The 13,429-nt window shown below is 38.5% G+C and overlaps 1 protein-coding gene and 1 long non-coding RNA gene across 2 annotated transcripts in view; one reads left to right on the forward strand and one right to left on the reverse strand.

Annotated features, from left to right (window-relative positions):
- The first annotated feature begins 6,252 nt into the window (after positions 1-6,252).
- LOC149169152 (uncharacterized) lies at positions 6,253-7,257 on the forward strand. Its single transcript, XR_016259366.1, has 2 exons — positions 6,253-6,434; positions 7,024-7,257. It is a non-coding gene; the product is annotated as an uncharacterized LOC149169152 (long non-coding RNA).
- Positions 7,258-11,262: 4,005 nt separating this feature from the next.
- LOC149169153 (callose synthase 1-like) overlaps positions 11,263-13,429 on the reverse strand; it is a 45,267-nt gene continuing 43,100 nt past the window's right edge. Inside the window, exons 3-9 of the mRNA XM_089428588.1 lie at positions 13,200-13,324; positions 12,801-12,894; positions 12,557-12,667; positions 12,199-12,312; positions 11,810-11,902; positions 11,603-11,694; positions 11,263-11,442 (exon numbers count right to left, since the gene is read on the reverse strand). Coding sequence (XP_089284714.1) covers positions 11,301-11,442; positions 11,603-11,694; positions 11,810-11,902; positions 12,199-12,312; positions 12,557-12,667; positions 12,801-12,894; positions 13,200-13,324 — 771 coding nt within the window. The 3' untranslated portion in view covers positions 11,263-11,300. The remainder of the gene's footprint in view (positions 11,443-11,602; positions 11,695-11,809; positions 11,903-12,198; positions 12,313-12,556; positions 12,668-12,800; positions 12,895-13,199; positions 13,325-13,429) is intronic.

Below are 13,429 nucleotides of genomic sequence, written 5' to 3' on the forward strand. Positions count from 1 at the left end.
AAGGCCTCATAAAGTGGATAAAAGCTTGCATATCGGAACCTAGGGGTGCCCTCTCTCACCCCTCCTCTTCGTCATTCAGGCTTCTGTTCTCAGTTTCTATTTGAATAAAAAGCAGCAAGAACATGCTATTACCGAGCTGTGCATTGTAAGAGGGGTGAAACGCATCAACCATGCCCTTTTTGCTGATGATACTCTTCTGCTGGGAGCTGCCACACCGCAATCAGCTATTAACTTCAAAGCAGTTTTGGACGACTTTTGTAAGATCTCGGGCAGTGTGTTAAATAAGGGGAAATGTCAAATATTTTGCTGGAATATCCTTGCTTCCACTACAAATTTCATAGCTAGATGTTTGGGATTTGTAGCCTCCACTATTTGGTCCTCTTTCAAATATCTTGGGTTGCCAATCTTCAATAAGAGGGTATCAAGCAAAGACTGGTCTCCTCTTCTAGACAAATTCAAAGCAAAGATGCAATCCTAGGGATCCTCTTGGCTCAACATCGCCGGCAAAGCAGTGCTCATCAAGGCAGTTCTCAGCAGTCTTCCAATCTTCAAATTCGTTGTCCTCCTGGCACCTGTGGGAATTATCGATAAGATGGAGGAATTAATCAGGCATTTTTTCTGGAAAGGCGACAAGAAAAATGATAAGAGATTCTCCCTAATCAATTGGGAAACAGTCACAAAACCAACTCTTGAAGGGGGATTGAATCTTAAAGTCCTCAAGGCTCAAAATCTAGCGAGCCAAATTAATTTGGAAAAGTATTGCCCCTAACCCAAACTGGGCTCAGATCGCATTATGGAGGAAATACTTTAGAGTATCGAGGCTTAGGTGTTTAGATAAGCCAAAAAACACATTCAGAACACACTTCAGCGGCTTCATTAACAGAATCGCTCCGATTATAAAAAAACCACATGCATTGGATCCCTGGAAACAAGCGAATACAGTTATGGAGTGACAGAATATTGGATCGCCCTCCTCTGGAAGAATCAGGAGATTTTATAGCGTTAAGAACCTGGCTTGTTGCAACAAACGTCCACACTCTGTGGGACATCTCGTTGTGGACAGAGGATTTCTGGGTGGGTTGGAAACAACTATCGGTGCTCAGTGTCTTGCAAACTGAATGGACAGTGCTCAGATCTTATTTACACGGATTGGCCCCTATCCACGCATGTAGGAAGGACGGGAGAGGCTAGGGGAAAAAACGAGCAGATTACACAGTCAAGCAGGGATACTCTAAGTATCTAGAGCGCCCCCACGTGCCTCCCAATACTGTCCCTTGGGCAGGCATATGGAATTTCCCCTCTATTCCCAAAATAGACCACTTTTGCTGGACTCTCTGCCACCAAAAAATCCTCACTGAGGACAGACTCCAAAAAAGAGGATTCAATGGACCGTCCAGATGCATTCTTTGCAAGGCAAACTCTGAAACCGCCCTCCATATTATGATTGAATGCAATTGCACAATTTCTATCTGGCAGGCGCTGCTGGAACCTTGGAATTTCGATCTCAATTTTCCCACTTCTGTTCAAGATCTGTTCGCGGGCTGGATGACCGGATATCTAGGTATTCAACCAAAAAACAAAACGATTAGATCAGCTTGGAGTGCATTGCCAAAATTCACTACTTGGCAGGTTTGGTTAGAAAGGAACAGGAGGATATTCCGTAACAAAGCTCAGGATCATAGAATAGTAGCCAACTCAGTGAAATGCCAATTAAACGAGTGGCTGGAAGGCACAGGTGATGATTCAAATCTTAGTCAACAAGACAGAGATCTGGGTTATGCCCTTAAGCTTAGCTTCCACAAGCCAAGAAGCTCACCCCCAGCTCTTGAAGATTGGCAAATCAGGAAAAATGAGATAGACTTTCAGGTTTGGCTGTCCAAGCAATCAATTCCCTCCCTATTCTTTGATGGAGCAGCTAAAGGGAACCCAGGGAAGGCCGAGGTTGGAGAGCACATTATTATGCCAGACAACACTTCTCCACATAATTTCGCCTGGGGTCTAGGACACACATCTAGCATGCAAGTCGAGGCGTTGGCCCTCTTTCAAGGTGTAATCTTCCTCAAAGAGCTGGGAATTTGGGAAGCAAATATCTTTGGAGACTCCCAAGTAATCATAAGAGCAGTGGCGCTAACTCCAACCCAACAGATCTGCAGCTAGCAAGGTTATTTACAAGAATCAAAAGCATATCAAAGTCTCTACACTTGACTTATTTTCATGTACTGAGAACAAATAATAAAGCAGCAGACACCCAAGCAAACATTGCAGTCCACTTATAGGCTGGAACTATTCTCAAAAATAAGGAAACTCTGTGGGCACCTATCTCGTAAAAAGCCATGTTTTATTGCTATCTTTTAAATCAGTTCGTTTGTATCTTTCAGCTAGGACAATTAGCAACAAAAGTGCACTTTGATAATTGTAAAAAGAGGAAGTGGATAAGAGCAAAAACCAATTCCCTCCTGGTAGAAAGGCACGCTGGAAATTGCTCCTCACTTTGTAACCAATTGTGTGGCCATTAGCCAAGCAGATAATGAAATCCTATAACCGTTCTTGTTAAAAAAAAAAATAATAATATCCATTTTTAAAGTCACAACCAAGCCAGACACCAAATTGGTGTATGAGACCCCCTTGTTTGTGAGACAAGGGACCCACCTCCGCGTAGCGATTTGACTGCTAAGTATACAAAGGCATACATACTCCACCCCCCTCTAGTTTTGAACCTGTGACCTCTTAGGAGGAAACACATGCTCTTAACCATTAGGCCCACTCAAGCTTATATATGTGTAATTTATGCGAAACATCATTGAACATATAAAAAAAAGTGTACATTTCTCTTACTGAACTGTAAATACCACCTTTAAACATAATTCTTATTAATTTTAATAGATTTAAACTCTTATCTCTTATATATATATATATATATAAAAATTGGCACCCCTCGCACCCCACGCACCCGGGACGAGGAGTCTCTTGGGGGTGCGTTTCCCCATGCACCGTTTTTGGGGAGTCTTGGGGAGACGCAAGGGGGTGTGTTTCCCCAGTGTGGGAGTCTAGACTCCCCAAGACTCCTCAAAAAGGGTGCTTCTAGGCGTCCCCCTTCAATGTGGGAGTCTAGACTCCCCAAAAAGGGTGCGCCTGGGCGCCCCCTTTAAATTTGTCTAATAAGATTTAAAAATTAAAAATCAAAAATTCAAAAATCAAAACCATTAATTTTTTTTTTTAAACTAAAATTAAAACTAAATAACTAAAACTTAAAAGTATAAAAAAAAAAAAATTAAAACTAAATAACTAAAACTTAAAAGCCTAAACCTAAAAGTCATGAAAGGCAAAACTTAAAGTTAAAAGCTCATTTCATTTCAACCCAAAGTCATTTCCATTTCCATGCAGCACTGATTTGAATAAGTTATCGATCAATGTATTTGAATATTTTATTATTGATTTTTATTTTTGTTTTTCGAATCTCATGGTATGTATGAATAATAATTAATTCAATAATGAGACTTGTCACTTGAGTATGTCATATGAATGATGTATGTATCAAAATGATGAGGATGGATCAATGACTCAAATTTCAATTGTCTATTTAATATTTTTATGCTTTCATTATTGAACAATGAACAATGAATATCAACTTGAATTATATATATATATATATATATATACCTCGACGACTCCCCGCACCCCCGAAATTTCCCTAAAATTTGAGGGTACTCCCACACGTCCCCCCTGTGCGTCTCCCCGCACCCGCGTCTCCCCGCATTGGAGTCTTGGTGGAACATTGTACAAATGAGAGGGAGGAGCCTGCTTATATACTAGGCAGTGCCTTTTCATGGAGAGTCATGTCTCATTTAGACATGCCTATTCAACCTAATTACTAATTAACTAATCATTATTTATGATTATTATCATTTACATTATTTCCTCTATATTTTATTCATAACATTGCCTTCCTCCTCAAAAAGCTTTGTCCTCAAAGTTTGTTGATGAAAAAGGTTTGATCTCTTTTTTGGGTTCGAATGTGTTCTCGTCTCAGGACAATGATCTTCATTGATACAAATTGATATGATCCTTGGAGTGATATATAAAATTGTCGCACAGAGAAGGGATTAGACCATACTAGATCAATCTTTTGAGGAACCTTGCAATTATTGAGATAATTTTTTATCTTCATACTAGATTGTGCTGAAATCATTATCCTTTGGAACATCAGTATGTTATTTCTGTTCTGAATGGTATAGATATGTAGCTTGATTGGGTTGTCTACTCTCATGATTCGGATGTCGATATGGAACTTTTTTGGTTTGACTTTCCCTTATTGGGCATGTGGTAATTTTTCGATTTTTTTCTGGCGAGTATGTTGTTGAGCTGGTTACAGAGCATTCACTTGGGATGTTCATTGTCTAGACTGCAACAACATCTAAATTTATATTTATTTCAACTTGCTTGTCTTCTTCCTCAGTTGTGACATTCATTAGATTGGTATCTGCTCCCTTATCTTCAACCTGGACTGTTACGACTGGAGACTTCGATACTTCCTCTTGAATACAATGTTCTAACTTGTCTTTTAATGACTTCTTGTCATTCTTAAGCTTTTTAATTTGTGTTAGTAATTTTTCGCTATGATACCAAATGGAACGAACAAAGTTCATTCTTCAATTTAAATACTCCAGAAGATTTGGAATATAAAAATCTCCATTGAGATACAAGAATATATATTAAAAAGTCTGAATAAGATGATGATACAAAGGAGAGTGAGGGATTGCTTATATACTAGGCAGTGCCTCTTGATGGAGAGTCATGTCTCATTTAGACATGCCTCTTCATCCTAATTACTAATTAACTAATCATTATGTATGATTATTATCATTTACATTATTTCCTATATATTTTATTCATAACAAAAATAGTCTAGAATAAGTTTTGCGGAAGTGGTGCAAACAACATTGGAGAAATTGAAATAATATATTCTTGGGTATCACTACTTATCGTTGTTATTTGCTATAGGATAGGTTGCCTACAGAGTTCTACTCCAAGGCAATTGCTAAATGGCTGGACCAACTACCTATTTACAATCCCAGAATGATGATTTTGATCCCACAAATCTTAAACAAGTTAGGTTTCCACTATGGATTGAGTTCACAGACTTATTGCATAAAGCTAAGACTAGTGTGAAGTCAATGGTGATGTGGTTTGGGAAGGTCCTTATTTCTGATCAAGGACCTTCCACATATTGTGCAAGTCTAGGTGTGTTTGGAGATTGGTTTGACAAGACTACTACCTCAATTTATTAAACTTGTGGACAGTGATAGAACTTTTATTCACGGATTGAGATATTTGAATTTCCAATTCCCTGTTTTGCATCCATGTACTAGACCGTGATGTTCAGGATTTGTTGTTCAAAAGAGTACCCAAATCTAGACAGCCTAGTAGTAAAAATTCTGTAGGAAAGATCGCTGAAATCATAGAAAGTGTCTACGGAGATAAAAAAGAATGCCCCCCCTTAATCAAACAACATAGATTCAACCCAAAACTAATGATGAATCGAATGGTTGGAAGGTGCAAGATAAATTGTCCTCCCAAATCTTCAAAGGGGTACAATGAAGAAAAATCAATTCATAGAAGAATGTAGTGTCTAGTAACACACCATATAATCAAGGTGACTTTGAAGAGGTGTTAATGAAGTAAGAGATTGTAATGTTCCCAATTTTTGAATTGCCTTGTGGTGAGATTAGGAGAGTTTTCTAGAGCTTATGTCAGCGAGGTCACTAGAGCAGGATTATATTATTGGTGGGCCCGAAGGGTTTTGAGGAGTTTTATGGGGGTAGACAAGAATTACTTGTCATTTTTCATTATCAGGATCAATTCCGCATGGTTCGATCTTGGTTTCGTTGCATTTTAACGATTTTTGTAAAACGGAGTTATTAATGGACATATTTTAATTAATTACGCTTAAGGTGTTGTTTTGCGCTGATTACTTGGGAAACACCTTAGTGTAATAGCTCGTTGGAATCGGGGCGAAAATATCTCCAGGGAAGGATGATGAAAAGAGGATTCTGGTGGTCGGTGTGACCATGGAGGTGAATTAAACATTATATGGGCTTAAAAGTGGCTTTAATTAGTTAATAAAAGTCACTTTATTACATTAAAAAATGAAAAGTGGTTTTATTGAAGGGAAAAGGTAAAAAGGGTGGCAAAAGAGTTAAGTGAGTTATAAAAAAAAGAAATGAGTGGATCTCTCCTCATTTTGGCATTTGCATTTGGTCACTCGAGAAAAAGAAATTTGGAGAACTCTTGAGGAAGAGTTTAGGGGTTTTGGAAACCCTCATTGCTGGTTGCTAGTTTCAGTGTTGAAACCATACACCCTAGTTAGTTGGAGAACAGAGTCACTCAAATTTCGCCATTGTGCTTCAGCAGATAAGAAGATTTAGCAAAGAGAAGTAAGTTAATAGTGTTATCAGTTGATTTTATTATCTGAAATTGGGTATTGTATATATCTATTTGCAGGCTAAATATCTTTATTGAGAAGAGAAAAATCTGAGACATTTCTGTGGACGTCGAAGTTCCTCATTTGTTGCTAGTTGAAGTTCACAATTGGAGCCACAAAGGGGACCAAGTTCACCATCAAAGAAGAGGGTTGCTTTGTTGGCCGAGTTTGCTTACATTGTTGACTGAGTTTCACTGTCAAGGAAGAGGCTGAGTTCCTGTGAGTTGCTAGTCGAGTTAACTGCTTAAAGGGGTCGAGTTTATCTTATTTCAGAGCTGAGAGCTAATATCTTAAAAGGGGCCGAGTTTTCTCTTTTAGGGTGGCTGAGTATCCATTTTCCATAGAGGACCGACTCCAGTCACTTTAGGACTGAGTTTTACCTGCAAACAAAAGCTAAAAATCTCCTCATTCGTGGCTAAGTATATCTGCAAAAAGAAAAGAACCGAACTGCCGTTACATATGGCCCAAGTTGGGGTATTGTGGGCTGTGTAAGCTACTACACCCATCATTTATAAGAGGCTGAGTTCACTTGCCATTGGCAGGATTGCTGTGCATGGATCTTTGGGCTGAAGATTGAAGTTTGCTGCTACTGCTATCAAAGGAGGCCATTAATATCATCTCGCTGGAGCACACCCAGGTTCATTATACTCTTTTTATATTGTAAAAGATTTCATATCAGCTCATAGAATTAGAAGAAATATGGCTGTTATTACTCCTTACAGTGGTCTGTGCACTTTATGAGTACAATATAAATTATATGTTGATGGTTTGAAGTATTTCCATTCTTGATACTGTGTGTATTATTTTAAATGAAAGACATGGAAATGCACCTACAGCCAATCATACACAAACTGTTTGATGAAATAACACACTGAAAACTCAGACCAAACTCATAAGATAAAAAGCGAAATTCTAAGTATTCGAAGGGGGTATCTTACAGAGATGGAAGGGTTCTGCTAAATTTAGAAGTGTGCTAAATTTGGCAGTAGAACCCACAAGTGAAGCTAAGAAGGACCAAACATTTTTGTCTTCAAACAACAATTTTGTGATGGTTAATCTTTTGAAGCAGATTCAAGCCCAACCGGAAAAATGTAAGCTGGCCCGCTGGGTCAAAAGCACCTCCAACAGTTTTTGGGACATTAAAGTGAAGTTCCCTATATGATCAGTCAAGTTCCACCAGAGCATTTCCAGCTTATGTTTCTTATGCCTTCCCAGATGTCACATGAAGGATCAGGTCAGCATTGATCCTGTCCTAGAGCTAGAAGGTATGAGTGAAGGCCGAGTTCATCACATGGTTGACATGACAATTTACCACGTCTTCCCATCGACAACAAGATCTTATGCATCCCCTTAGCTACTTGTAATGTGGCCAAGCCTTTGGTGTTTGATGAACCTTCCCCAGTGACAAGCTATCCTTCTGGGACCAAAGACGTTGATTCCCTAGATTCTCCAACAGTGGCAGCCCCAGCTGCCTTTGTTTTTATGTTTTGTTTAACCTCCAATTGTGCCCTTGGGGACAAGCTTTGATTTTGTATTTACACTTTTTTGTGCCCCTCAGCTGATGATGGGTTGGTTGAGATAGGGCTTACCTACAGGCTACCAGTTTTTCTTTTAATGCCACACTTTGACATTTGGTGTGAGTATTTCAAGAATATTCAGTTTTTAAACCCTTTATGACTCATTAGTGGTGACCTGTCTTGTCAGTCATTTTCCTTCTGTAATATGCTCCTTGTTCCTAATGTTTAATTAGGAGAAAATCAAAGCATATTTCAAAGTCCAAGTAACCTATAGTAATCACATTAGTTAGATGTTACTTGTTGCTATTCTACAACCAGTGGGAAAAAGCAACATGCACTTTTAACATTTCTCTAATTGGATTTGTTCACATCTTAAAGAATCATTTCAATAAACCTTCGTTGGTTGGATCTTTGGACTCATCTCCCAGTTAATTCTCAAATCATGTAAAAAGATTTGGGCTTTTGAGATTCATTTTACTGGGTAATCATGAATCCACAACATGTGAATAAAGTGATATGGATCGTCAAATTTTACTGGGTAATCATGAATCCACAACATGTCAATAAAGTGATATGGATCGTCAAATCCTCTTCCAATGTAATACCCAAAAGTAATTCGTGAGTAATTTATTTGACAGTTAATGATTTTGCCAATTTAGACTAATAAGAGGTATATACTTGACAGATGCATGTTGGCAGAGTGTCTATTGTTGGCAACTTCGCATGCTAGTACTTTATACCATTGGAGATTGATAATTGTTCGTATATGGTACTTAAGACTTTCAAGGTGGCCAGTAAAAGATTAATCTTGGATGAAACAACCTAACTACTAGATCGTTGGTCATATTATTATACCAGCATAGATCGAGCTTAAGTATGGATCTAATATAATCCGAGTGGGATTAAATTTCTTCATGTACAAACTTGTTTAGTATGTAAAATATAATGTGTTATTTTTATTGTTTAAATTGTATTTTTGAATGCTATATAGAGTATATATAGGAACAAAAATATACGTTTAACCATAAAAACTTAATTTTTTCATGGTGTGTATGTATGTATATATATATATATATATATATATATATATATATATATTTTTTTTAAATGATATATAATAAATACATAATTAACATTAAAATATTTTACATGTACATCGAGACATTTTATAGTGCAAATTAAAATGGTTTTTTTATTATTAATATATTTTTATGTATATGTGAATATTTTTTTTCTCTGTAAAAGCTAATTCTATTAAAAGGAAGGTAAAAAATATTTACAATGAGGCAGAAGCCTCAACATAGAACCACTAAGTTCCTTCTAGAAAAACATAACTGCCCCAGATTTGGGGAAACCAGTTTGGAATTTCAAAAACCATGCTAAAGACCGGGAGAACAACAACAAAACCAAAATGAGGACTTGAAAATTCACCATTCTGAAACAGTTGAAAGACCAGATAGAACTGCCTAACCAGAGCACAAGATACAAAACCACAGAAAACAAGACCTGACCATTCAGCATGAGGACTCTGAGGTGGCAAATGGGAGACCACATGTCGTCACATAGGGAAATCATGGTCTGGAGCCTCCTCAACAACTGGACATGCATTTCCATACCAAACTTCACCTTCTGTCGCCGCATCACCGTCAGCCCTGCCAACTGGAGTTCCAGTCGCCAGAGGAATGCCGCTTGAGCTGCCAGCAATGGTATCAGGAGCGTTGCCACCTGGGATCTCCAAAATTGAAGGAGTGCCACTTGAGCTGCCCACGAAAGTCGACGAAGTAGTGGCACCTCGAGCGCTGCCATTTGGGTGCCGGGTGTAGCCTTCAGAGACATCATCAATCCTCAGGTTGACACGCCGAGCGACTCTGCCTTCATCCAGCGGAGGTTGCTTAGGGCCCAAACTGAATTCCATTTTGCGAATGTTTTGAGTTTGGTCCACAGAGAGACGCACAGGAGCATTAAGCTAGTTTTGTTCTTCAGAAAAGATAATGGTGACATTAGCCAAAATAATAGGCCGATTCATGTTGCTCTGGAACCTGAAATGGTTCGAGTGGAAAGCATAGTGAGGGTGGTGATGGCTAGGCAGACTGGAAGGGAGCGAGCTGGTTTGAGGAGGCGGAGAAGCAGGAGGCGGAGGCGAAGCCTCATTGTGCGCAGCCTAAGAGCGAGCGCTGCCCCCTCGGTCTCCTCCTCTGCGACTCCGCATGCGATGTCGAACCATCACGCTGCACCGAATGTGAAGCTCTGGAGAATTGAGGGCTTGGGAAGAAATCTGAGAATGAGCAGAGGGTGCCTGGGTAAGGTTCAAAGGGCAGAACTGGGAACGGGAATAATGGAAACCATTACCAAAGGCAAGACAACAGAGCAGGCAGCAGCGTTTTCCTACAATAGTTTTGTTGCAGGGGATTTCTGCTTGGAGCGGGCAAACACTGAGGAATGGAGGGCAAGTGAAGGGGTTAATAGGCTCCATATTGAATTGATCTGTCTGCATTTCTCGGCCAGAGCGAGCATTAATGAAATTCTGCAGGCTGGCCTGCTTTCGCTTGAGGTAAGAATTCAGGTACCAAGGCCAGGCCTGGGATGGAGCGCTGGCCACCAGCTGGCTGGGCCGAGCGCCGTCATTCCATCGCCCCTGCATTAATGAACAGTGAATTCACCCGCATCCGGGTTATGTATATGTGAATATTAATTCGTATTAAAATATTTTATTGATAACGACATTGAATATTTTTTTATATAGGACATTAAAAAAAAATTAAGAAATTTTTTATCATAGCTGACATTATTTTTCTATTTAGAACATAATTTTATTTTTATTTTAAAGGGGCATTTGTCAAATCAACAGACAAATATACTTACGCATCCCCTCATACTGGGCTGTAGAATGAGCCTCTGGGCTCAATTAGATGACAATAATTTGACATATAATCATTATTGTTATTTGTTAATGCATTATATTTTATGGGATGCTAGTTTCCAGCTAACTTCCACGTTTAATCTGCTAAATATTTTTCCAGATAAATGTTACTTCAATTACTAGCACATTCAACCCTTTTCCTCGGTGAACCTTACCTCAAGTTCTCAAAATAACTGAATTATAAAGTTTTCTGGGCTCAAAAGTTATTAAATTTATCAGTCTTCTTTTCCCTGCTCGTAGATGAACTTCGATGCTGTGATATGAATTACAGATCATAAAATTCCACACGAATAGGGTCTACAAGTTTAAATTTTAAGTGCAAAGATTTGTTTTGATTCAATATGAGCAAATACTTATGGAAAACAAAGAAACTGAGCAAAAATCATCTCTTGCATACATGATGATAGATATAACAGAGGCATTCTGGCATAAACCGTAGATTTGCAGCTTCTCCCCAGATAAGAAGAAAGAGTCCCATGTATAAAATTTTACGTTGTTGCGCATCCTGCTGTATATTGGGCAACCTATATTTGACAAAACCAGAAAAACTAAACTTTTAAGTATATTCTCAGAATGAACCCTAAAACTACTGCCAGGGCAATATGTCGGTTATCATCTCATTGTGCAACACAATGGCAATAATAGCAAGATGAGTAAAACCATGGTCATATCAGAACATATTACCAGAGACTGCTTTGGCGACCTAAATATTTGCACCACTGCTTGTAATTTTTGAACATCTTTTTCATGACCTCGTCGAGAGCATTGTCATCCAACTGTCAATGCACAATAAGAAAAAAAAGGTGATTCAAATATCCATATTCCCAACTTCTATCTGCAATGGAAATGTTTTCAATAGAATGGAATACCAAGACTATTTCTGTGGATCACCTTGACAGTGTCTGCCGATTTATGAGGTTGCCGTATGTGGGCATTGGCAAGCAACAAAATTAAGTGCTCCCTTTGATTTGCCACGTTGTCTTTCTGCAAAAGTTAATGCATCACCACCAACTGGCTTAGCTCATATTTCATGGTTACAACTTCCATACAAGATATCCATATATCAACTCGCTTAGCTCATATTTCATGGTTACAACTTCCATGCAAGATATCCATATATCAGTTCATGTTTCTTCTGGAGTCCATATGTATGTCAATATAGAAGCAGAATAATTATTTAGGAGTTTGAACACATGAGTGCTGTGGCAAAAAGGAAATGTATAAACAACTCACAATCAGATGCTCTAGAAACCTATTTATGTGCCTCCAAATGCAATTACCTGGAATCCAAACCTAACTTGGAGCCAATCGAGAAGATCTTGGTCTTGCTTTTGATTATTTTCAGGCCATGGCAGGGCACGAGTGTTGTGCAGAGCTGTTACTACGGCTCTAATCTGAGATCATGAAGCAAGTAGGAATAATTTTCCAAAAGTGTAGACAAATAGTCAGGTGCTTAAGTTGCGTTAATAACAAGCGAAATGGATGCACCAGCAATCACTTTCCAAATGAAAACATGCAAATTAATGATTTTGAATATTCATGGGCATTGGATGCATCAAGAACATGAAAGCTAATGGCAAGATTCTTGCACTGAACAGGAATTAATCAGCATAATTGACACATCAACTAGTTACTAACCTCAGGTAACTTCATGATGGCTTGATTTGCACTACCCGGATCAAGAGGAAGAATATTATAGGGCACGAAGATCTCAGTTTTTTCCTTGACATCTTGACCAGTTGCCAGAATCTACAGGAAAACCAACAACCAATCAAAACCTTACTACTAGAAATAATTCATATGGTACAGTTCATAACTTCAAGTAGGGTTATAGATTTTTCTTGACCATAGCAATACCAAACAAATATGTAGTAATGCTGACCTCGGGAGCTACTTCAAGGGCTTCTCTTTGAGTGACTACCCTCAACAGTTCAAACAGTATATTAGCGGTTTGATATGCTTTTGCCAGTTCCGAACTGAAGAATATTCAACAACCAGTTAGCAACCTCTTAAGCACAGCTTCATCAGAGAAAAGATATAAATTATAAGTTCTAAAGAGTACATTTTTCTGGAAAGTTAAGTACTCTTGTCAGTTTAAGATATCGCACGCATTTTACATGCTTAAAAGAATGGAAGGAAGTTCTATCCAGCTGAATTTTTCGTCTATATAACTGAGATAGGCCTATGGAGCTCAATGGAGGAGGACCAAAGTGTAAAAGGATGCAAGGGAAACTAAAAGAAGAAAAAAGTAAATCTAGTCTTTTTTTAACAATAGTTGTACCGATCTGCTTGTTCAGCTGTTTGAGCAAGCTTCTTAACATAGTTCCCATAGTATTCCTGATAATAGGCCTGAATTTCTCTTGCATCACTTTCTTTCTTCCTTGCACATAAGGTTGTGTCACCATCCTGCAATTCAATAAACTCTATGAAATTCATATATTCATCGTCCAACAAAAACACAATAAATCTTTACACTGGTGACTGTTATGCAGGATCAGATTTCTTTATAAT

The sequence above is a fragment of the Pinus tabuliformis genome, chromosome 4_2 (genome assembly GCF_031772625.1).
Source record: "Pinus tabuliformis cultivar Carrire ecotype Pingquan chromosome 4_2, CPIR1, whole genome shotgun sequence".
NCBI lineage: Eukaryota > Viridiplantae > Streptophyta > Pinopsida > Pinales > Pinaceae > Pinus > Pinus tabuliformis.